The 25,994-nt window shown below is 47.4% G+C and overlaps 1 protein-coding gene and 1 pseudogene across 2 annotated transcripts in view; one reads left to right on the top strand and one right to left on the bottom strand.

The window, feature by feature from the left end:
- The window catches only part of NAV2 (neuron navigator 2), a 274,074-nt gene that overhangs the window by 223,725 nt on the left and 24,355 nt on the right, over positions 1–25,994 (bottom strand). For both annotated transcript variants that reach the window (XM_024764609.1, XM_024764610.1), the window contains exons 3-4: positions 13,738–13,810; positions 2,747–3,002 (exon numbers count right to left, since the gene is read on the bottom strand). In XM_024764609.1, the coding sequence (XP_024620377.1) occupies positions 2,747–3,002; positions 13,738–13,810 (329 nt within the window). The remainder of the gene's footprint in view (positions 1–2,746; positions 3,003–13,737; positions 13,811–25,994) is intronic.
- Positions 9,067–9,910, top strand: LOC112412862 (26S proteasome non-ATPase regulatory subunit 9 pseudogene; annotated as a pseudogene).

Here is a 25,994-nt window from a genome sequence, read left to right as displayed (position 1 = left end):
CCGCCCAGGGATGGAACCCCTGCCCCCTGCAGTAGAAGAGCAGAGTCAGTCTCAACCACTGTACTGCCAGGGAAGTCCCCCTAGGTGAAACGTTTATTAACAGTAGGATGTTTTTTCTTACTTGGAGATGGGTGTCCTGACTGGAACATCTGGTTCTTTTGAGAAGACAAATGCTTACTATGGAAATGGATGCCTCAGGCTAGCACAGCTCAGTGACAAAAGCCCAGTGTTCCTCAACACATGTTCCTTGGAACCCTATGCAATGAGATGCTCTATAAAATAAGAAGTGTTCTGTGGCTCAGTTTGAGAATGCTTTCTACGCCGCCTTCCGAAGATTCCCAGTACACATGTGTTCCTCACCCCACCCCAACCCCCCAGCTTCCTTATCTCAAGAAATGCCACCATTTTCCTAACCGCTCAAGCCAGAAATCTCGGCTTTCTCTGTGATTCCTCTCTCCCTCACCCTAGATAGTCTATCTACCTGTAGTTCTGTTGGCTCATCCTCCGAAATATCCTGAACTGGTCCATCTCCATATTTGCTCTACCACCTTGATCGAAGCCACTGTCATCTAGAGGACCACGGAAGCCTCTTAGCTAGGGTCTTTCCTTCTATTCTTGACCCTCCCACAGTCTTATTCTCCAGAGAGGAACAAAAGTGACTAAAAAAAACAAACAAACAGAAAAACTGTAAATCAAATCAAGTCTCTCTCCTGCTCGACTCTCCAATGGCTTGATACCTTTAGAATGAAATATCAACTCTTTAGCCTGTAGAGTCACCACTGTGACCTCACTTCAAGGGCCACGGGACTACAGAACTCTAGGGGCCACCGGTCAGCCCTCTTTGCTTACAGGCTGCCTTTCACTTCACACCCCCTTCACCCACTGAACTCCAGCCACACGAGCCTTCTTTCTGCTCCTCCAAGCTGCCAAGCTTACCCCTACCCCAGGGCCTTTGCACCGGCTGCTCCCGCTACCTGATCTATTCTACACCCGCATGGACAGCTCCCTGTCATTCGTATTTCCACTTTGGTGTCATGTCCTCAGAGAAAGCCTCCCATCACCCCAACCTAAATGATCAACCCAGTCCCTCTGATCCCATTATCTTATTGTACTACCACCATTGGATATTTCTCTTCCCCTTTTGTTTGCCTGCCCTCCTCCAGTAGAAAGTAGAGAGCAGGCACCTTGGCTATCTCATTCACCCTTGATCCCCCAGTGCCTAGGACAGTGCCGGGCACAGAGAAGGCATTCAAACACTAACTGGATAAATGAATGCATATTGGCCGATTCAAGGATCTGAGGAGACCCTGCAGTAACAGTTATACAACTTAACCCAGAGGATTTCCCAATTTTTCCCCCATAGAACCCTTCCCCTGCATGTTACCATCCAAGGAATAAGCACTCTGCAAAATGCAGTGTGGGAAATGACATCCTGATCGTTTAATCATCCAGGTCCATCGGGGATCTCCGATCAGAGAATGGCTCCCACCCAGGTGGTTCTTCAAGGCAAAGGTGCAGAGGCTGACTAGCAATTCCTCATTGCTAGTCCAGGCATTCCTACTAGCCCACAAACCTCCATAATGGGAACTGGATATAATTAGATAATCAGTTAGGGGCTCTGAGTTACATCACATCTATCAGTGCTGGTTTTAACACCACCACAATTGGGAAACAGCGCTTCTCCTGGGGAAAAAAAGCTGCAACCATCTATAAGGCAGCTGCTTGCTTTGAACCATTTTGTGCTTTGCCTAACTACAATGGCCTATTCGGGGAACTGGAAAGAAAAAGCCATTACTCTTTAGCACATGTTCAATGAAATCAAGCAATCAATTTGATCAGTGGCATTTAGGTTTGATAGCTAAAGATTTATGGCTTAAAAAAAAGAAAAAACAATTATGGTGGACTTTTCTCCAGAACTTTACTGTGAGTCAAAAACTTTCTAGTTCCTAATCCCCTCCTTCTTTTATCATTGAAACAAATGTTTTACGAGGTGATCTTCTGCAGGGTTGTTTAGGAATGCATCTATACACTGTAACAGAGTAGATGGTAACTGCCCCAGCGTTCTGCTAGCGTTATCATTCTATGGCGAGTCCCTCTGGCAAGTGTGGGTCCCTCTGGAAACAACAAACAAAATCTAGGTCCTAATCCAAAAAGCAGAGGGCCACAGCTGACACCGCTACCCGGTCTCTAAGGTCAACAAAAGTCAGTCACATTTAATGGTAACTGCTCCCCATTAGGGGATGCTGGCCCTCTGAGGGAAGGGGGAATGCCTCTTTCCCTGCTAAAAGCCACTGGCCATCTTTCTTCTGTGTTCTCAGTATTTCTCTTCTGGCAAAGCAGAGGCATGTGCTGGAGAACTTTTGCCTCCACTAAGGGAAATTACTTGCACATATAACACTGAACACCCAGCTTGTAGGCAGACAAGCAAAAGAAATTTGAAGTCTATTTTAGGGGCTGTTGATTGCCTAGAACGTGTGTGTGTGTGTGTGTGTGTGTGTGAGATAGGCCAGAGTTCAGGCAGGAGCAGCTAATTAGCTCTGGCTGCTGGCGATTTTGATCTACAAAGTACACATCTCCGCCAGGCACATCCATTTCAAGGTCACGCTAATTCCCCACTAACTACCGGCAGTTCTCAGCACGGAAGAAGCGCAAATGACACACATGTCCGGCACAGGCTAGAATGTGGTCGGTGGGGCAGAAGACCCCTGAAAAAAAGCAGAAGTATCATTTGGCGAGGAGAGCCCACCTGGACTGCATCTCAGCTTGTGCTTTTGACGGCTGGTGTGGCGCTGGCTGGTGAGGCTGGCACGGGGCTTGGGGAGCGGCGGGCACTTGTTGCTGAGGAGCGCCAGCCTGGCACTGGGAGGGGGCCCCGGCCGCCGGGGACACGGCAGGCAGCAGTGGCGAGGGGAGGTGCGGCTTCTGGGGCTGCTGCTGCTGCTTGTACCGGGAGAGGCTGAAGAAGAGGCCTAGAATGGCCTTGAGGTTTCCATTCCTGATTTCTGCAAGACAGTGAAGAGGTTCTGGTTAGAGGAGGAAGCCTTTCTGGGGAGCCCTGTCTCGCACCCTTTCAAGAGGCTGCTTCAGCCCTCGCACGAGTTTTAATTCCTCTAGGATATGACAGATTTCATGAACACTTAATTGGTGTCCCAGTCAATTAAAATCAGGCCAAAACCACAAAGAAATTAGTTGATTCTCCCCACTGGGATTAGAGTGGATACCCGAGGCAAGCAGCAACTGGGATGTCTGGTGAGTGCCAGGGGGAAATTCTCAGGAAGGACACAACTGAAAAAGACAGAGTCCTGAGCAAGACCGTGCTTGTTCAGGACACAGAGCAAGCTGTCCAGGGACAGAAGCACTGAGGGAAACTCACCGGTCTCCACGCGGCCCTGCCCAATCTGTGCTCTGTACTTCAAGCCACCCGGAGTGAGCCAGTGGCTGCCGACCCACTCCAAAATCCTCGCCCTGCTTCGCCCAATCATCCTGCCCTCAGAAGGCTCTGTGTCTCTCTTGCCCATTGAATAAATAACTTGAAATTGGGGTGGGTGTGGGAATAGGAGATAGGGGTTGTTTCTATAAGGAACTCACACAAAAATTCTCCTATATTAAAAGAAATTTGTGCAGAGTGGGGCTAAGAAAATTTTTTATTCCAGATGTAATTTTTCCAATGTTAAAAAGTGCATTTGCCTCGAGGCATGTATTAAGTGCTGCAGAGAAGGAATAAAATACTCATTCACAGGCAGAGACTGCAGACGCAAGGGTGTTTCCCCTTGGGCAATCCCTCCTTTTCTGCAGTTCTTTTAACACCAGATGCTGATGGCCAGGGTCTAAACTGACCCTGAGGGTAAAGTAATAGGGCCACCCAGCATGGGGGACAGAGAAGAAGTGACCTAGGGGCTCCCTCTGCTTTGCTTCCACCCTTAGGCAGAATTTCTTTTTCTGAACTGGCAAGGGGGTTAGAGGGAGTGGGGTTGGAGGAAGGGAAGCCCCCCTCCCCTGTGTGGGTAACACACACCTCCAAGTTAGCCCCAGGCTGGGCAAGAGGATGCTGACAAAGGAACCAGAGTTTCTTCCAAGGACCAGTTGAGGGGCAGAAGGCATGAATGGGGTTCTTTCAGAAACAAGCCCCGTTCCCTGCAAGCCTGTCAGTGCCCTGGGGTGTGATCCTGCTGATCAGGTCAGGCTGAATTACTTCCTGTTGGAGAGTTCCTCTTTCCAGCCTCTGAAGAAACTGACAATACAAACTACTAAAATCCAACTTTCACCCTCTGCGCTTCGGGAGCTAGCATGTGCTGATTGTGGGACAAAAATGTCAGGAGCCCAGCTTTCAGAAAACCAAAGCCATGAGTTGCAGTCTGTACTCTACCACTTACTAGCTGTGCAACCTTGGACAAGTCACTTCATCTCTCTGGGCCTCAAGCGACAATACTGACACACAGCTTGCCCCATCACACAGGGTTGTTTTGCAGATCAAACCAGAGCAGAGATGTGAAAGCACAACTCTAAACAGTCACGTCCTTCACTGGTCTCGGTTCCTGTATGACTACAGCAGCCTCAGAATCCTGTGGGAGATTCCCATGCAGCTCCGGTTTCATGCCTTAAGTCACGGTTTTTACCATGTGACCTTATAATTTATCATGCAAATTACATCATTTTTGAGAGTGGGAGGGAGACGTTCTTGATTACATTAGGAAAACAGGTGTAAGCCAGGGGTGACTTGGACAAGTCAAGAGGCTCGTAAACCACTGTGTGCAATGCAGGGAGCACAGAAAGTTTCCCCAGATGTGGGAAAGTCCCCCCGTTTCTCTGGGTAGCTCAGCTTTAACCCTTCAGCTCTGCTTCCTTCTCCATCCTAAGGAAACCAAAGGAGAACACACCTGTGGCCTGTTCCGCTTCTGCTTCTAAATGTTCTGACAACGACACCGGTGTCACAGAGTATGAGGCTTGGCTGGGATGATTCAGTTTATACACTGAGTTTTTGTAAGATTCAACCTCTGAGCCTCAGTGTTCTTCTTTAAGATGGGCATTTTCCTCATGGGCAGATGGAGGGTAAAGGGACACACCCCTGGGTCCTTAGCTGGACAGTGACAGGAGGCAGGACAGAAGAGCTGGCGTGCAGGTGACGACCTGTTATGGAACTCGGGAAAACAATTTCCCCTCAAAATTGAACTCCCTGAAGGGTGAAAACAGAGCTATAATCATGACAGATGAAATCTATGTAAGATTTTAGTGCCTTTTATAGAGCTACTACTAATTAGTATATATCAAGAGAAGCTTTTTACATACATGATCCCATTTAATCCCTACAACCTGGAAAATGAGGCCTATTTTATCTCCCTTTTACTTAAGGGGAAACAGGCTCAGAAAGGTTTGCAACCTCTCCAAGGTAATAAATGCTGGAGCTGGGATCTGAATCGAGGTTTTCCAGCTCAAAGCCCAGGCTCCCAACATGGTGTAACCAGGCTACTTACATACCCATCATGGGTCATGTATTGAAAAGCACACCAGATAATGTTTTATTTAAGTTAGCTCATGGCCATATAAGGATTCTTTATTTTCCTTCTAGAAATATTCTTGTATTATGGGATGTGTCAAATATCCCATAATACATTTTTTTAAAACCATGCAAGAAAAACAAAGAAGGGAAGAACTAGCAATTCAGCATATCCAAGGGCTCAGGGGTTGCCCCCTGCACAAAGCAGGCATATCCACATCGGGACCCCTTAACCTACCTGCCCAGCCCAGGGCAGATGAATGGAGCTGGCTCTGTCATATTCTCTCTCTGCTGTGGATGTTCAGTCATTTATCGTTCATAACTGTTCTATTATTCCTGAAAGCATCTTTTTATTTGTGACAGTGGAGTGCTCTCATAAATACACTTTTTCTTAGGAGGAAGCATCTCGTGGCATGTGGGATCTTCCCGGACTGGGGCACGAACCCGTGTCCCCTGCATCGGCAGGCGGACTCTCAACCACTGAGCCACCAGGGAAGCCCAAGAGGAAGCATTTTTATTATAAAGATCACTGATTGTTAGAGCCACAAAAGCCTTGGGTTTGAATCTCTCTAGTCCATCATTTATGGACTTCAAAGTTTTTCCAAGAGTCAACCTCTCTGAGCCGCAGCTTTCTTCTTTAAAATTGGCATATGTGTGCCACACCTTCCCCACAGGGATGCTATGAGAATTAACAGAGGATTAATGAGAAAATAAGGGCAACGCACCTAGGACACGGCCTGACTCTGTATTTCCCTTTTGGGTTCAGAAAACCGTCATTGTAACTGCAGCCCCCTCAGAACTCAGCACAGAGCCCTTCAACCACGAGAAAACTAAGAAGCCCTTCTTCCTGCACATCCCCTCCAGGCCACAGTCACAGGCGTCAAAAAGAAAATCAACCATGATAATCTCATTTTACAGAAAACACAGTGGTCATCTTTTTAAAACAAACAAACAAACCAACCAGCTCTACTGAGATACAGTTTATATCCATAAAGTCAAGTGTGTGATGAGTTTTAGTAAGTTTAGTAAATTCTAGTTTTAGAATATTTCCATCACCCTAAAAAGTGCTCATCTGCAGTCAATTCCCAAACCCATTCCCCCAGGCAGCCTCCGATCTGCTGTTTCTATGGATTTGCCTATTCTGGGCATTTCCCCATAAGCAGTCTTCTGCATCTGGCTTCTTCCGCGGAGCATCACGTTTTTAAGGTTCATCCAGGTGAGAGCGTTATCACTAGTTTGTCTCTTTATATTGCTGGGTATTATCCCATTATATGGATAGACCACATTTTATCCATTCACTAGTTGGCGGACGTTTGGACTGTTTCATTTTCTTTTCAGAACACAGGACTCAAGCGTGGTGAATGCTCTGTTTGGGAACGAGCCACACAGTTTATGCCATGGGTGGTCCAAAATAGCTAGAATTGTGTTCTCTTCCTATTTCCAAATGGCATTTTTCTGTGTGCCACGAGGCCTGGTAAGCTGGCTCCGCAGGCTGTCTAAAAACAAAATCCACCAGCCCACAAAAATGTTCCCCTCATGACATTTCCTGAGGCTTCGGAAAAAGAACATCATTCTGTTTCTGATCAACTATCCTCACCCTCCTGATTTGTACAGAAGGAAATAACTGTAGACCTAGAGAGATATGACTTGTTTAAGGAGACATGAGCTAGGCTGGTATCTAAACCAGCACGAGAACCCTGTTCTTCTTTCTCTCCTATGGCTGCACCCACGTAAACTGAAGAATAAACTACACGGGCCATAGTCCAATTTCCACTAGAATTCAGTAGGGCGTTGATTCTGAACCTCCTTGGGTTCTGACTGATCTCCATAACCACTGGCTGGCGATAATCTGCATGGATGCTTTAGGGGGATGTTGGGCAAGAAGGGAGGATAATAGAGTTATTCTCTTTCAATATTGTTTAAAAGAAACCTCAGGCCTGCTTTAGTAAGGCATAATCGTTGGAATAATCTAATACAAAGAAACCTGCTTTGTAGGAAAGGGATTGGGAGCCAAAGGGAAGGCTGCCTCAGACGGCAGTCTCAGAATTCCTATTCAATTCCCTTAAGCCACGGTGTAAGGTCACCGGGCGGATTCGGGATTGTGGATTCTGTGGCATTGCTCCTCCAGCTGGGCCGTCTACATCACCCACATTCAGCATGTAACTTTCCACCCCACTCTGGCAGCCCTTCTGTGTAATGCTCAGCAAAGCCCCTCAGCGACTGCCCACAGGGCAGGTGGATGAGGGGGTGGGAACAGAGCCAACAGGGCCCCCTGCCGGTGAAGGACAGAAATGGCCCCGCTCACCGCCAAACTCAGGTGACCTGGGTAGGGAGAGATGGAGACAATCTACGTGCTGCTTTTACCCTAACTGTCCAGAAAAAGCGCCTGCTTTCTGGCTCAGGATGAAAGGAGGTGACAGCTCAGCATCAGGTCTCTGGCCATCAGGGCAGCAAACCCAGGTCTGAACTAATCAAGTCGGCAACCACTTTCACTCCTAAAGCACATACGCCCTGTTAGAGTCACCTGGAAGCATCTTCCTGCCTCTGTTTCTCCAACCTGGAAGATGAATAAAAAGCTAGTCCTTTGTTCCCATATTACCTATGCCCCAACGTCTATCTAAATTTCCCTTCACCTTCCTTTTCCGATTAGTGAAAGCCTATTCAACTTGTAAAACCCTGGAGAAACATCACCGTCTCTGAGAAGCCCCTGCCTGCCCCAGGCAGAGCTGATCGTAGCCTTCTTTGGGCACCACTGGATCCTGTACACACCACCAGCACAGCTCTCTCACTAACTGGAATTTAAAGCTAGTTTTGTATGACTAATGTGACTCTCCGTGTACGCCGGTGCCTAGCACCGTGCCTGGCATATAGATGTGCCCGGCAAATGCGTGCTTAAACAAATAGGATATGTCTTCACCTCCAGACCTCCACTTCCCCATTACAGGAGGATGGGCTCAGGGCCAGGTAGCGCAAACCCCAGGTGTTCTCAAAACTCCCAGGGATAAAGGCCATTCCTCCTCACAGGAACAGGTTTACAGATGGTTGTGACAGGTGGAGTGAGGGGTTGAAGTGATCTGGAAAATCACCCCGGGCAGGCTGAGGCCCAAGCTCACAGGACTCTGGCAAGTCTCCAGGAGCAAGCGGATGGGTCCGATCTTGGGGAACACGCAGGGGACAGGAAAAGCCCCAAACCAGCAGCATCTCCACAGGGCTCACCTGGGCCTGCAGCCCCTGCTCGCAGGCATCAGCTGTCTGTGCCCTGGAACAAAGGCTTCCTGTGGCTCTCTCGCAGGCAGGCCAGGACAGGGCCTGAGCTGCTGAGATGCTTCAAGGACAGGTGCACACACGCTCCCCGGTTCCAAACCTGGCTTTAGTCCCTGGGAAAGGGTGGAGATGTGCCTATGAGGCTTTCCAACCGCGGATTTTTTTTTTTTTTTTTTAAATCAGAGGAGGAGCCTCAGGGCAATTAATCATCTTCAAAAGGAAAACAAAGAGCATTAATATTACATGATTTCGCTCGGGTGTCCGCGGTCAGGAAACCGGCAGTCCGGGCTCCCGGGCCGAGGTTCACGATGTCGGAGAAGGAAACGAGGCAGAGCGGAGGCTCCCCGGAGGCCAGTGGGGTGACTCAGCGACACACAGGAACTGATACGGCGCAAGGAGGAGATCGAGGCGCAAATCAAAGCCAATTATGACGTGCTGGAGAGCCAAAGAGGCATCGGGATGAACGAGCCACTGGTGGACTGCGAGGGCTACCCCCGGGCAGACGTGGACCTGTACCAAGTCCGAACCGCAAGGCACAACATCGTCTGCTTGCAGAACGATCACAAGGCGGTGATGAAGCAGGTGGAGGAGGCCCAGCACCAGCTGCATGCTCGCGACAAGGAGAAGCAGGCCCGGGACCTGGCCGAGGCCCGCAGGGAGGCCATGAGCCATGGCCTGGGCCAGAGCCAGGACCTCAGCCCTGCTCAGGCCTTCGCCATAGCGAACAGCATCAGCCCCGGCTCTCCTGCCAGCATCGCAGGTCTGCAAGGTGGATGACGAGACAGTGGAATTTGGCTCTGTGAACACCCAAAACTTCGAGTCGCTGCAGAACATTGGCAGTGTGGCCCAGCACAGTGAGGGGAAGGCCCTGAACGTGACAGCAAAACGCAGAGGGGAGAAATACCAGCTTAGACTCGTGCCAACACGCTGGGCGGGAAAAGGACTGCTGGGCTGCAACATCATTCCTTTGCAAAGATGACTGTCCCTGGGGAACAGAAACAGGAAAGCATATTCCCTTGCCCCAGACTTGGGTCTAGTGGGCATTTCCTCCTTCTCTTCTCTTCCTTAAGCTCAAGGATCTGGAAGAGGCTGGGAGCCTGAACTTCTAGGTGATGGAAACGCTGTGGCCTCCCAGTGTGATCTCTTGGGATTAACGCATTGTTGAAATCTTGATTTGTGTTTAGCATATTTTGCAAATTAGGCCATGGCCCTAAAGGGGAATCCTGTGGATTGTGAGCAAGTGGGCGGGAGTTATTCTGGTAGGTGCTGATGCGACTTTATTCTTCTAGAAATTTTGTTTTTTTTCCCCCAAATAAACAGTTTTACAGTGTTAAAAAAAAAATTACATGATTTCTTTTAACACTATAACGATTTTCTAGTAGTTATGGGGGTGGTTAGAAGTGTAGATAGTGGTAAGCAGTATAAAATACCAGGACTTGAATCAGCAGATGTGAGTAGCTTGACCACTGCTGACTCTGTGGGCCTCCCTTTTGCCACATGGAACAATCTCTTTGGGCTATAGTCTCCGCATCTGTAAGATGGGGTAATATGAATACTGATCTCGGAAGGTTGCTGTGGGGGATTAAATAGGATATAAACTAAAATGTGTACAACACTTAGCCCAGTGACTGTACATGGCGGGTCCTCAATACATGATTTCCACTCCTATAACTTAACAGTATGTCAAATGGAGGTACTTCCTGTAGCCCTGAAATTGTGAATAAGGCCCATTTGAGGAAAACAGGCTCCAAGCACCCTTGCTTTGTAAGTTCAAGGAACTGACAGAAGTTGGGACCAGTCACCCTCCCACAAGACTGCACTAGTCCAGAATCAGTCTTACAACCAAAGACCATCATCACCAGCCTCTACCCACTGCGCCCAAAATCAATATAAGAAGGTCCAGATGAGAGAATGTCATTGAGGGTGGGCGTGGGTGGTCACGACTGATGATCACAGAGACAGGATATCTCCTCCCCTCACCAAGGAACAAGACAGTGGGGTCCTTACACTCCTTGAAGTCGAGGGAGTAGAGGCTTCAAGAGAATAACTCCAGGTGGTGGTGCTGGTGTGTCCCAGGTGGGACACCTACTTAGCAGGGACCTGGCAGATCTGCCTGTTTGCCACCTAAGCTGGGGAGAAAGAGCTGGAGAGAGATTGTATGGTGGGGACTTCCAGGTGACAGGAAGCCTGTTCCATCACTACAAGTGGAAGACAGAGCCCACACATTCCTGCTGCTCTATGGTGGGTAACGCAGGGACTGTGAGACTGAGGCCTACGGCCTTACCAGGACCACCTTAGTGTGGGGACGAAGAGGGGCCTGAATCAGGGGGATGGAATGTGATTGCTACCAGCTGGGGGTGAGCCAGAAGAGCGGTCAAATCTCACAAGAGACTACCGAGGCCCTGGGAGCAGCGTGGGAGTGAGTGCCGGTCAGCAGGAGGGCATGCAGAGACCCCCAGTGGGGACAGTGGCAATGATGGCCCACCAAGAGGAGGGCAGCAACCTCACCACCAGCAGAACTCTGCTGCCTCTGCTGCTGCCCCAATCCTGGAGGCTCAGGCACAGGAACGAGGGAAGGGAAAGGAGGTCAAGTCCTCACACCCCCCAGCCCCCCTCAACCTTCCAAAGCCACCTGCACTGGGGGGCATCGGGGAAAAGAGCTTTGAGTCTGAGACTGAAGTTTAAAAATGAACAAGACTGAGTCTTAAGTACTGACATAATCTGTTCTAATAACTGCACAAGACTGAAGAGAATGGGTTCTGGCCCAGGTATCATTAAATGAGTCTCAACCAAGCAGGAAAGATGGGGGTCAACATAGCACAGGTGGGGGCAGTTACTGAAAAACTTACTGCATGGTTATACCCCAGTGACTGATTCCTCAACACACTGGTTCCAGTCTGCTCTTCTCTGCTCAGACTCACAAGGGCCACATCCCACCACCGACCAGGGGGCTGGGGCTGAGTCTGTCTGCACGATATGCCTTCATGGGCTGCCCAGCATCTTCCGAGACAGTGTTCCAGCCAACAAAGGTTCTAGATCTTTTTTGATTTCTTTCACCCGTACATGGCACGCCCACATTTTATCCATCTGCCTTCCCCAAAGACACCATGAGCAGGAGCTCCGAAATCACAGATCTGGGTTCCAATCCTGGCCCTGCCACTCACTCACTGCGGGCTTCATAACTTCTTCCAGGGAAAATTTCCTCATCTGTAAACTCAGCATATTATAAATTCCAGCGTCAGCTGTGAGAGCTGGAGCTGATGCAGATAAAAGCCTTCAAAGCACAGTTGGTACTTATTCATTCAACAAATATTTGTTGAGTAGATTCTCTACGCCTTAAGGTATAGAGAAGATGGGGCAGGGGAGAGACAGGACAGGCAGAAGGCAGGACAATGGGTAGACAGATGGCGGGGTGGCCAGGGTCACCTCCAGGCCACACGAGATGAAGCTGGCCTACAAAGTATGCATCCCCTGGAGCCCTTTCTGCTAAGTGTGACTTGTGGGAGAGAAGCCCCTGCTGATGCTCTGCTGTGGGTGGGGTGCACAGGCCCGGGATCCAATCATGCCCTGGACCTAGGAGGAATGTGTGCCCGCCACCTCCACCAGCACGAGAACTCTACCAGGAGGAAGCAATGTGTTCCTTGGAATAGAAATGCGCATCTCCCTACCTCTCCATGGAAACACCAACACCAACCCCTCATGCCCCAGCGATGCGCATGCCACGTGCCATTCAGCCTAGACCTCATCCCCCCCAGGAGGAAGGCCCAGAGCAAAGGAATCCTCCACGGACCCTTCTCTCAGAGCTGAGATTAAGGCTGACCACCGAAAGCTGCCTCAAGAGACCTCTGGAAGCAGTGTGACCGTGTCTGACCCGGGACAGCCCCAGCCTGTTAGAGGTCCCACTTGGGGAATTCCGTGCAGAGACACGAGACGCCAATAGCGGCCGCACACCCGCAACACTGGAAGAGACTACAGTCCAGAAACACAGCCAGGAAAACCAAGCTTTCACCACACAGCAGAGCACAGGCAAGGAACAGGCCCCAAAAGGATCACGCTTGCAAACCTACGCTACACTGGGCTGCGTCCTTCCGCACCGCTCCCCGCCTCCCCAACCCTAACTACCAGAGTCAATGCTAACCAGCAGCTCTGCAAAACGCGACCAGGAGAGGGAAAGGTGGTGTCATCTGAGGCCCATGCTGCTCCACCTGTTCTGGGAAAACTGGAGGAGGTACAGCCTAATGAGTTTGGGAGGATGCTGGGGCCTCTGGCCGCTCGGGTGCTAGCAGCTGCTTGTATTTACAAACAGGAGAGAGACAGAGCAAGTTTCCAGAGTGCGCTGTTGCCCGAGGAAGCTGAGAATTCAGACCGGCCATCTCCAGACCAGCACCTAATGAACAGCGAACCACCAGCCAACGCTAACGTGCTAATTAGCCACAAAATTGGAGTTAATGAAAAACTAATCACGGTGTCAAAATGGAGCACCTCATTAATAAATCACATGCTTTTTTGGGGGGCGGGGGGGAGCTAGGAAAAGTGCTGCTGCTTCTTCTAATAAAATTAAGAGAGAAGGATTAGGCATTTTTCCCTGGGAACTTGCACAGTTTAAATATGCTCTGTGGTTAAGTGTTCTCTCTCCCACAGATAAGGCTTGGCTTGATAATTAACTAGATTGCCGGTCGCGTGAATCAAATCGGTGTGTTTGATGAAGCCCTTCTCAAAGAGAAGCAGCTCCGTCTTTACTGCTCCCCCCGTGTCTTGCCGACAAGGCTGGCACAGTTGGATTGGCACTCTCAGAGATTCCTTAGGTGGTCAAAAAGTTGGAGTGCAGACAAGCATTGAGTGGCCTCAAAACCCGAAAGAGACAAAACCGGGAAAGCCCACCAGCACCCCTTGGCTTGACTCTAAAAATGTCATCAATAAGTAACAGGTGGGCATTTCGAATGATAAAGGGCAGCTTTATGACAAGGGCTCAGACTCACCTTCTGCAGACAGCCCCTGGATGTTTATTCCCTTAGCCGCCAGGAAATTCAAGCAGGCATCTATGTTTTCAATCTAGGGGGGGGAAAAAAAACAATATACACTCAATAAATGTTCAGTCTTCTCCAGAGCCACCTCTTATTAGGAACAAAAGTCTATGTCAGCGAGAGGGTTCATTGTGCATTTGCTAAGGTTCTCAAAGAGGAAGAAATGACATGAAAACACCGGATGGATAGATGGATGCAGGTCAGTGCTCTCCTTTGTCTGTACTTGCACAGGAAAAGGCTACCTAATAGCCCAACCACACGCAGTGCCAAAAGTCAAGGCCTTGGATTGCTCACGGCTGCCAAAAAGAACCAGGGCGGAATTGCAGCTCTCGTGTTGATCACTGTCACCAGTGTTATCCTGAACACTTGAGCGGCTGCCAGAAACAGAGGTGGGGACAAGGTTAGGAGACCCTTCCACCTACCAGCAGCTGGGAGAGACTTCCCAGCCCCCAAGGAGGTGGGCAGTTAAGCATAAAAAGAGTGAATGAGCGTCTCAGCAGGAATCTGGGTAGTGTTTACTCACAAAATTCTCAGGATGGCAGGCATCACAGAGGACGGGGGAGAGCTGCAAACTCACCGAACCTCTCTGTCCTCTGTGTTTTCTGTGGCAGAAGGGACCCGACCCCACCAGGGTCTGGGAGGCCTCCCAGGCTTTCCAGGGCTGATGCCACGGCCAAGGGCAAGCTCACGTCCAGCCCTCAGGAAGGAGCAGTTAGATCATTCCCAAAGGTCTGATTTGCCTTCAGTTGTCAGGGCTAATTATTTTTTGGTCTACAGGAAACTGTTCGGGCTCGAATCATGTCAACGGTGACCAAAAATAAGAGAAAGTGCCTCGGACTTGGCACAGGGAACTTCGGATTTCACACGGCTTGCCTTTCACAGAAGAGATCTTCCTCACCTCCGCAACCCCTCAGCCCCCGCCGGACTTCCCAGGCTCAAGCCACAAGCTTATGAACTCCAACCAGTATTTGACCCATGGGGTTTGTTGTGAACTCATAAATGACTCTCTTTCACAGCGTACATGTGACCCTTCTCCCTCCCCTCCCCCCAGCAATAGCCTGATGGTTCCTTCAGAGCCACAGAGCAAAGTGTCTCCATTTTACGAGCTCTCATTTGAGTACAGCCTGGCTCCAAGGCAGTCTTCCTGAAGTTCATGTCCACCCTCCCCTGATGTCTGGCATTCTCCTTCTCTGCTCCCGGTCTTCACAGCTTCCAAACACGTTAAATTAAGCTCAGGGACACCTGAATAAAACTGCATCCATTCTAAAAGAATCCGCTCAACCCTGAGCTTGAGGTCACTCCATCCTCACAGTTTTTAGCTCAGGTTCCCAATCTCTTGCCCAGCTAACAGCTCACCTTCCAGGGTCTTCACCTGGGAGGCATTTTCTCATCTCTAAGAAAAGGGGTAGAATGCAATTTCCTACCAACGAAATAAATGCCGATGCTACACGTTATGCCTGCCACCATCGCAGAAAATCGTTTCTCACAGAGAGGGAGGAAAAATGAGATGGCTTTCAATGAGATGGCTTTAAACTCTCCTTTCTTCTTTCCAACGCAGGATGACTGACAGTGACAACCAAGTGCTACCACCTTGGAGGGAAGGGGGGCGAGGGGGAGCACGAAGAAGGAAGAGAATGGCTGGGAGGACCCTGTGCAAGGTGTTTTGGAGCAATCGGCTTCCATGTAGGAGTGTGATAAACATCACCTCTCTAAATGTTATTGCACTCTATTACAAAACCCTGCTTTTGAGAAAATACCAATCCTTATTTCGTGATATTGTATACAGTGGTAATAGACCAAAACCATACAAAAGGATTTGTGGCCTCTACACAAAGGCACTAGTATTGAAATCATGGTAAACTTATAAAATTCCTCTTCTACCACTTGTCTCTTCCTATAATCCTATCCTACTTTTTTTTTTTTGGTGTGTGTTTATTGTTTATCTATTTTTTAAAAATTTATTTTATTGAAGTATAACTGATTTACAATAGTGTGCTAATTTCTTTGTACAGCAAAGTGATTCAGTTATATATACATTCTTTTCCATTATGGTTGATCACAGGATACTGAATACAGTACCCTGAGCTATACAGGACCCTACCCTACTTCTTCTAATCTAATATCTTACACATGGCTCTGAAGGGAGGCTTTGGCAATTATGACCCCATAGCAAATGAGAAGAGAAATCTGACCACCCCTGAATCTGTTAATGCAAAATCAAAAATAGTGCACTTGGTATTGATATTTATCCTGGGAAGTGTCATGTAGGTGGGCTGACATGGGTAGGTTTAGTTTTTCAGCAACAGTGTGGCAGTGTGGCACTAAATACAAAAAAAGGGACACCTGCCAACATATGCAAGAAGAGCACTGCTATTCTATAGAATTTTCCCTCCAAGGAGCATGAAGTACATTTCCTTGTCACATCTATGGAGCATCTGATGTATGTAGCACCATTTAAAATCCATGGTAGGACTTCCCTGGTAGAGCAGTGGTTAAGAATCCGCCTGCCAATGCAGGGGACACGGGTTCGATCCCTGGTCTGGGAAGATCCCACGTGCTGCAGAGCAACTAAGCCTGTGTGCCACAACTACTGAGCCTGCGCTCTAGAGCCTACGCTCCAGGACTACTGAGCCCGTGTGCCACAACTACTGAGCCTGTCCTCTAGAGTCCACGTGCCACAACTACTGAGCCTGCGAGCCACAACTACTGAAGCCTGCGCGCCTAGAGCCCGTGCTCCACAACAAAAGAAGCCACTGCAATGAGAAGCCCGCGCACCGCAACGAAGAGTAGCCCTGGCTCGACACAACTAGAGAAAGCCCGTGGGTAGCAACGAAGACCCAACGCAGCCAAAAATAAATAAATAAATAAATAAATAAATAAAAATAATAAAAAATAAAGTCCACGGCAATTTCTTCTTGCAAGGCTACCCTTGGTACATTTCAATTCACCCATGGGGCTTTCTTTTTAAATGTTAAATTCTGTTAAGGGGAGAAATAATTATAAACAGGTTACCTAGAATATTTCCTCTCTCGTTGACTTTTGTTACAGTCCTATCATTCTGTCAACCAATTTCATAATTTTGATCAATAGTTCTTTGCTGAGTAAGGGAGACTGGGAAAGGAAGATTTTGCCCCCCATAGGGCATGTGGCCACATTTTGGGTTGTCACAACACTGAGGGAAACTGACATCTAGTGAGCAGAGGCCAAGGATGCTGCTAAACACCCTACAAGGCACACATCAGTTCCCTCCCAAAAAGAATTATCCAACCCCAAATGTCAGCAGTGCCAAGGGTGAGAAACCTGAGGGATGTGATTCTTTCAATCACTCAATCAACATCACTGTGTGGATGTCTGTTCTGTGCCAGGCATTGTGCTCGATTCTTTTGACAGTGTTGGTCGAGTCTTCCCCCAAGTCCGGGAGCCCACATTTACATAATCCTTCTCTTTAGGGTCCACAGAGCCGCTCGACATACACCCCCTGACTCCCGTCCATTTCCAGGAGAATCAGAGCATATAAACAAGGGAAGCACTAGGATCTCCCTACATTAGGTGAAGGAGGAGACCTAAGGGCACTAGGAATGCTTTCTCCTAAAGAGGAGATGAAACAGGGGACGCTATCCAGATGGCCAGATTGCACTCCCAGAAAATGTAAAACCTGAAAATAAGAACTTGGGTCGTCATTTAAAAGACGATTCATAAGCCCATCAAGCGCCTTGAATTTTTTCCCCTCTACCATGAATTCTCAGCTCACAGAGGAGTTCAAAAAACATTCCTCAAGTTTCAAATCCACTGTTTAATAATGTTCCATTAAGGCTAAAAATCACTCCCGACAAGGCGGCCGAGACCCACGCTCTTTTCATCTGCACCCCAGGAAGGGCACGGGGCTGGGAAGCAGCATAGGGTCAGATGTGGATTCCAACCTCCCGCTTCACTTGGAATGAGATCAGAAGAGGAGAATGTTTCTTTGATCCACGCTCTCTTGTGATTCAAATTCACCTTAAGGTTTTCTCATAAATACTGTTCAGGTAAACAATCCATCCTCCAGTACCACTGAGGTTGCAAACTCCCACCACATCCATGGAGGGGACAGGACGGTGGCAGGACCCTGGGGCACTCAGCACAGCACAGTGAGGCCCTAGTGCCCATCTTTAACGAGGCTCATGGCTCATATGGGATCCAGACATGCAGTGCAAGATGGGGATAGGATCCTGTTAAAGTTGAGAGGCAGAGTGAAGGAAAAGACTCTTCACCAGCAAAGTATGTAAATACAACGAAAGTTGTTCATTAACACATAGCGGCCAATATAAACTACTTTCCAAAATTAGCTGAAAAAAAATCTGTGCGAAGTCTAACATTCCAGTGTTGCTGATGGGTGGGGAGGGGCCCTGGGTGAGAAGGCTGTTGTAGCTGTTGCCATAGAAATGGGTCCAAGAGCTCTGGAATCAAGCTCCTGGAGTTTGCTAGCTGGGGTAGAGGCAGGAAGCTGAGAAGGGGGACCACAACACTGGAGACCCTGGGAGCAGAAAGGAGCTGGATGGAGGAGTGGGCGGAGTAAGGGGACAAACCAAGACCAAGATGTACTTCCCAGAGTTTCCCTTTGTTTGGGGCCATATGTGGCCTCAACACTGTGTGGTCCATGAACATCCAAGAGAGAAAGGCTGCAATTAAGCCTTTCTCCCACTCTCAGCCAGGCTCTCCATTCCAGAGTTGAATAGCTTCTCAACAGTCTCTAAACTTTAGACCTGCAGGGCAACTTCCATGGACCATGTACGTTGTAGCCTATGTCTCCCACATCCAGAAATACATCCCCAAACGGGCCAGGCACAGAGCAAGGAAAATCAAAACAAATGGCAAACAACTGGAAAGAGAAGGGAGGGGGGATAGGAAGCAAATGGAAAACTTCACATTTCAATCATGATTAAGGCTGGACTGGGTCTCATGATAACATAAAATACGCAAACCTCAGAAGCACTGCTGTATATCTCCTTGGTAGCTTAGAGACTGATCAAATACCATCTGTTGTGGCAGTTGTCATGGTAGCATTTTTCTCTGAATACCAGTGGAGCTGAGTGCAAAGTGCATGAAAATGATTAATGCAGAAGAAGACCATCTCTACCGGCACTATCGCAGCCCAGGGGAAGATGGGGCTCTGGGCATAATGAGTAAATGGGGTGCTAGTTTTTATGAGTTCAGAGTTTGTCACCGCACCCCTTGAAGGTCTCCTCCCTGAGAAGATGAAATTGGAAGGGAGACAAACAGATGCTGCATTAAAGTCAGGCATGGCCACAGCCATTTTTTAAAAATCATGAAACGCCTAGAGCTTAAGTAGTGGGAGACCTAGACCCCAGACAAGGCTGAGCGAGAACTTGCAAGTTCTAGGGACAGTAAAAGCACAGTGTAGCTTCTTCTTGAGCCTCTTATCAACACAAACAACGTCCTCCCAGAAGCGCGTGTGATCTTCACACCTGATATTGCTACTTGTCAACAAAAACAATTATCATTCATTCATTCATTTATCCATTTCTTCATCCATATTTACGGAGCACCTTCTGGGTGTTAGGAAATGTGTTGGTACTGGGTATACAGTGGTGAATAAAAGAGACATAATCCCTGACCTCTAGAACCTACAGTCTAATGTAGGGGAACTGGCACTAGATAACCAGGACACCAATAGCATCTGTCATGTACTAAAGGACAGGATCTAGCCTGGGGGGGATGGGGAGTCAGGTAAGAATTTAAGGAAGAGATAGCAAGTTGGTCCACAGAGACAGGGCTTTTTGTCTGTTCTGTTCACTGATGTAGCTCCAAGCACCTAGAAGAGCATGGGGAGCATGGTAGGTACTCGAAAACGTTTGTTGACTGAAGGGAAATTTGAGCTGAGACGTAAGAGTGAGCTGGGCACCAAGAGTGGGGAAGAGAAGAACATCCCCATCGCAGGGGACCTCAGGCTGGAAAGCTTTCATGCAGGATGCAGCCCAGCATATTCTGAGAACCAAAAGAGCTGGAATGACTGGAGGCCAGTGAGCAAAGGAGAAAAGCAATGAGAGAGGACACACAGCAAAAGCAGAGTGCTCGGCCATATTCAGGAGCTGATGTGGAAAAGGAGAGAAGGGAGGGGTCCTTCCTGTTCTTAAAGAAGCCTTGACACTCCATTACCATGGCAACAGGAGCCAGGCCAAGCCCTCTGGTCTGAAAGCAGCAGGATGGGCTATGTTGTGTTAGGGATGGATCAAGCAGTGCCTTTAAGGTGGGGCTCCAGTGACATCCAGGCTGGGCACGAGACAGGGAGGGATGGGAAGGGTAGGGCAGCATCTGTGGTCACATGTACTAGGAAGTCTGTTTCCTATCTAACAAGCCTCCCTGCTCTCCTGACACTCCTTCCCCTGACACTTTCCAAAAATAAAAATAGAAGAAAAAAATAAAAACAAGAAATCCAACCATGAAACCAAGCCAAAATGTACTTTGGGGAACTGCCCTCCGAAATGCCTGTCTCACCAGTGTTGCCTTTTTGCTCTGCATTCCTAGGGACCACGACCTGATGCATGATTTTCCAGCTTCACTTTTTTCTCTACCTATGTCAGTGTTGGGGTCCAGCAGCATCATATGGTCACTTACATGGTCATGGGTCACAGTATGGTCCGGGAGATGCACACCACCACAGGACAGAGCAGGCAGGGCCCAGACACTGTAGTTTTAATTTTAGAAGGGGACCCCAGAAAAAGGGAGATGTATGCTGGTGCTTCACATCTGCCCAGGTGGGGAGGCGTTCAGGAACATCTTTCCTTGTAAGCCCCAAATGCTGCTGCTTACTTGACAGACACAGAAAGCCATCTTTGGCCGGTAGTACAAGGGGCTCCATACCTTCTGTCCAAGCTCTGGCCATTCAAGCATCAAAGATTTCAGAAAGTCATCTCTAGCTCTCTTGGTGGCTCTGAAACAGAAAGCTTGAGAACGTGGGACTCGGGGGCTGGATGGAGCTTGAGTCCCTCTGTCAGACTGTTTCCCGTGCTGCTTTAATGCCTTGCCCAACTCCTTCCTTTAATTTGGCAATGTTATCCTCCTTATCTTTTATGATATTTATAACTTAGGCTTTCCAAGATGTTGTCAAGAATTCCTTTTTAAAAAAATTTTATAGGAGTCTCTCTGCTGTTACAGCAAATGGGTAAGTCCATATGGATACAAAAAACGTCTCTCTAGAGGAGTAAAAAAAATGGAAAACAAGAATCTCAAATTCCTCCAGTGACTATCTTTTTCCACTTTGCTTCCTACTGCCTAGAATGTTTCATTTCCCTATTATTTCCTGACTTCTCGATTTTTGCCTTGAAACAAAGAGAGATACCTGCAAGGGGAGCTGTGGCTAACTTCTCAAAGCCAGTCCTCACTCTGGAGGCTTCCAGAATAGAGGCCTACAGTTGAACTCTGCAGAGTACCTGCTTTCGGATACAGCGGTCCTTCTGAGGGTGAAAACTCCTCAGGGGAACAGCATCATCGGAAAGGCGCAAAGGATGCCTCTGTGCGTGTTCGTTCACCCCAGCATTCTGCACGTCATTTCTCCTCCTACAGTTTCAGAGTAATGATCCCAAACGTCTTAGCACTCCCAAAAGGGATTATTCCAAGTGGAGGCCTCCATTAGGAGCTGACACAGATGCTAAAAGGGGAGTGGTCAGGGCTAAACAGTGATATTTACAGGATAACAAAGGCTTTGGGGTCAGACAGATCTGGGTCCAAATCCTGATTCTGCCATTTACTGAATTATGATCATCAGCAATTTAACCTGATTAGTGACCTCATCTGTAAAATGGGCATTATAACACCTACCACTCAGGGTGGCGGTGGTTATCGTATGAGAGGATATGTGTATGGTACTTAGTAGGTGCCCGATAACTGGCAGTTTTTGTTACTGTGTTGTCAATTCTGATATGAATGTCCCTGGTCAATAGTGCTCAGGCCATGACGTGCTCAGAGCTGTGTCTGGGGTCGGCCTCTGGCAAAACAGAGAATTAAACGAGCTTATCTGGTCTGCCTTCCATTCCCCCTCCTGGGTTTTCCTCTCCATCACCTGATGTGCAGCCCCTCTCTTGAAAAGATGCTGATAAACCAATTCACACCAAGGCAGAAGGGCCTGCTACTAGCCTCCCAACATGCCACCTCTCCCGGAGGTACTTGTATTCCATCACAATTATTAAGGAACAGTATATATTGATACAGATATTGAACTCCACACTAGATTCTGGTTCCCTTAGAGACTACCCACAAAATCCTGAGAAAATTATTAACTGCTTCAAGCCTCAAATTCATCACCTGTAATACAGGAATGCTGTTAACTATCTCATAGCATTACTGAAGAGTACATGAGATGACACATGTCAAGAGTCTAGTGGTAACTCACACAGACCTTTAAAAAGGCTCTTCTGCCCATCATCGGATGAATGGATAAAGAAGATGTGGCACATATATACAATGGAAAATTACTCAGCCTTAAAAAGAAATGAAATTGAGCTATTTGTAATGAGGTGGATGGACCTAACCTTATTTCACTCATACAAAGTGAAATAAGTCAGAAAGAGAAAAACAAATACTGTATGCTAACACATATATATGGAATCTAAAAAAAAAATGGTTCTGATGAACCTAGGGGCAGGAAAGGAATAAAGACACAGACGTAGAGAATGGACTTGAGGACATGGGAAGGGGGAAGGGTAAACTGGGACGAAGTGAGAGAGTAACATTGACATATATATACTACCAAATGTAAAATAAATAGCTAATGGGAAGCAGCTGCATAGCACAGGGAGATCAGCTCCTGCTTTGTGACTACCTAGAGGGGTGGGATAAGGAGGGTGGGAGTGAGATGCAAGAGGGAGGGGGTATGGGGATAAACATATGCATATAGATGATTCACTTTGTTATATAGCAGAAACTAACACAACATTGTAAACCAATTAAACTCCAATAAAGATGTTAAAAAGAAAAAAAAAAGCTCTTCACACAATCCCATAATGGCAGAGTACTAGACACCCATGGCATCTTCTAAAAGCGAAAGATCATTTGGAATTGTGAGACATTCTGAGATCCACTAAATTATGACACTAGTACAGCCTCTCTATGAATGGGCTCCTTGAAGCTCGAATTCACTTTGTCCCTGTTGGAATCAGTATTTTCTATCTAAAAAGCTCTCAGGTCAAAGTCTCCTCTGCTAAGTTACACAGGAAACCCTACGCCTTAGACAAGTAGTTTTGTTAAGAAGAATCAAACATTTTTTTTGCAGAAAACTTCTGGCTTCACCTACAGAGAAGGATACAAACTGAGATTCCAACTTCTAGACCCCAAACACACAGCTGCCTCTTGAACGAATGGGGAAGAGCAGTGCTTGTCAGAGAATTTCACCCAGGGACGAACTGGGACTTGGCAGCCTCATTCATTCCTGGAAAAGTGATGATTGAGTATTTACTCTCTCCCAGGCCCTGCTCTAAGGGAAGGGGAAACAGTGGTGATGAGACAGTGTGGTCCTTCCCTTGTGGAAAAGACAGCCTCCTGAGCAAGGGCAGACTTTAAGCAAATATCATCCCACTCAACGAAGGTGATACAGGCTAACTTAGACCTATCAGCTCACCTGCTGGAAAGCCTGACACTGACTCACTGGGATCTTTTTAGAAGGTCTGGGTGCTTTTTGTATTTTTGCCATATTTCCGTGCTTTAACCCATAAACCACCACAAAGTCTTCAAGACGCAGCAGAGCATAAATGCAAAATAAAGCAAAACAGCAGATCCCTGATACACCCCAAGAGTGCAGTAAATCCTCAGTTTTGGAGATACCACTAGAATCTATCATCTCACCCACAAAACCAACACATATAAAAGAACAGGGCAATGGGATACTTAATCTGTAGATGAAGGCCAAGAGTTATACACTTAGCTCACCAGCTTGGCGACCAGTTCCCTCACATCAGCCTGTAAAACTCAGTTTTGTGGCTCAGCCAACTTGCCAATGTCTGCAGCTTATGGTCCTTCCGGGTTGCTCATGAGTAGGTGATCCGTGGATTCCTACCCCGCAATTCCAAGGATAGCATGATGTACCTAAGTGCAAGATGCATCCTGGCAGCATCGATAACCAGGGAAGCAAAGCCAAGCAGGTAAGTTTAAATGCTTTAATACTCAATTCAGGATCCTATAAGACTTTGCTCTCTCACTGTGATGGTGGCCGGAAGGAAGCCAACTGTGCTATTATCCTCTCCTTGTATGTATCACCTGTAGTGTTAATTTCTGCAGGAGATTTAATTCAAAAATCGCCATTAAAAAATTTTTAAAAAATGGCATATTTCAGAATTCCCTGGGAATCCAGTGGTTAGGACTCCATGCTTTCACTGCAAGGGCCTGGGTTCAATCCCTGGTTGGGGAACTAAGATCCCACAAGCCATTCAGTGTGGGGAAAAAAAAAAAAAAAAAAAAAATCACCATTGTTTACACTCTAATTCCAGATGCTGCTAACAATTACCATATGCCAGTCATAATACTAGGACCTTTCACATACATTACACTTCAATCCATTTTTTAATTTCAAAAGCTGTTTGTAGGTATCGCTGAAGAGTTGAACCTGAATTATAGCCTCCTAGTGGACACTAATATAGAATTTGGGAGATTTTCCAAGTAGTACACAAAATACACCAAGAAACTAGATTTGGCCAATAGTTTCAAATTCCAAAATCTGTGATCAAGGCAAAGAGCTACTTGCCAACCAAAAATTATATGAGATTAAAAGTAAGTAAGAATATCATCAAGAATTAAAGTGACTCTCAACTCTACTTACTGCCACAGCCAGAATGTCAGAGGTGTGGTCAAAGTCACTGAAAGAGGAGAACAAACAAGACAAGGAAGGTCTCTATTACAGGATATCCTTGAGATTCCCAAGGCTACAAGATGGTTAACGCACCTGTGAAGAAATAGTGACAATTCTTGTATATAATGCGAACCTGTTACTCATCCCATCCTTGTCAAGTATTCAGTTGAACCAGATAAAACTGCCATTTTTGTAGGTAAAAATGGTTACACACTGGCCATTTCATGTGGTTCTACCTGTTATCAATATATTAGGAAGATGCTTCCCTCCAAAAGCTAAAATCATACTGCCAGGTGATCATAAAAATAGAGCACTCTATAGCCACTGATAAACAAAGCATCTGTAAATTCTGAAACTCAGAATCAAATCTCTGCAAGTGTCTCTCAAAGCAGTTTCAAAAGACTGATGATGATACACTTTGATTTATATATATAAAGTCAGAAGAAACACCCCATTCACAAGCCAAGCCCTCAAAGGCCCTTTGCTTCAGTTCTAAGAATTTCTTCTGCACCATCCCCTTACAGAAGCAAAGTGGGGCAGGGCAAGACTTTCATTCCAAGCTGATTCATCTCAAAACTTCCCATAAAAGGCAAGCACTGGGGCTTCCCTGGTGGCGCAGTGGTTGAGAGTCCGCCTGCCAATGCAGGGGACACGGGTTCGTGCCCTGGTCCGGGAAGATCCCACATGCCGCGGAGCGGCTGGGCCCGTGAGCCATGGCCACTGAGCCTGCGCGTCCGGAGCCTGTGCTCCGCAACGGGAGAGGCCACAACAGTGAGAGGCCCGCATACTGCAAAAAAAAAAAAAAAAAAAAAAGGCAAGCACTAGTTGTCCTTCACGATAGTGAAGGGTAGCCCAGGTCACCTACCCTTCTCCTCTTGCCTTCCTGTTCCTTCAGGGGAAAGTGTGAGAAAGATGAGATTTTCGTCAGGTTCTGCCACCCTACGCAACTCTACATGACTGTTACCACATTCGCACCAATGTGGGAATCTACTCCGTAGGAAAAGCCAACTCATGCCACAGGGTCGTGATCGGCATTGTGATGGCACCATCACAAAGAGGAAATTTTAAAAGGGGAGATGGAAATCAAGGATTTCCCAGGACCAGAGGTGAAGTCTGGGGAACCATAGGTTTCTCAGAGCTTCTTGGCTCTCTTTGAGCAAGGTACTTAATTTCCCCAAGCCTCAGTTTTCCTTTCAGTAAAATGGGGATAATTATCATTTTCTTATCCCTCCCAAGAAACTAATATTTACACTCTTAGAAAACACGAAACACTGGGCTAGATTCTTTTCCGCACATTATTATTTCAGTTATTTTTCACCTTTCAGTTAGATAAGTTAGCTTTTTTGTTGTTGTTGTTAGCTTTTTTTTTTTTTTT

The sequence above is a fragment of the Neophocaena asiaeorientalis genome, unplaced genomic scaffold (assembly GCF_003031525.2).
Source record: "Neophocaena asiaeorientalis asiaeorientalis breed wild unplaced genomic scaffold, Neophocaena_asiaeorientalis_V1.1 scaffold230, whole genome shotgun sequence".
Classification (NCBI taxonomy): domain Eukaryota; kingdom Metazoa; phylum Chordata; class Mammalia; order Artiodactyla; family Phocoenidae; genus Neophocaena; species Neophocaena asiaeorientalis.
This window is presented reverse-complemented; position numbering and strand designations above follow the sequence as displayed.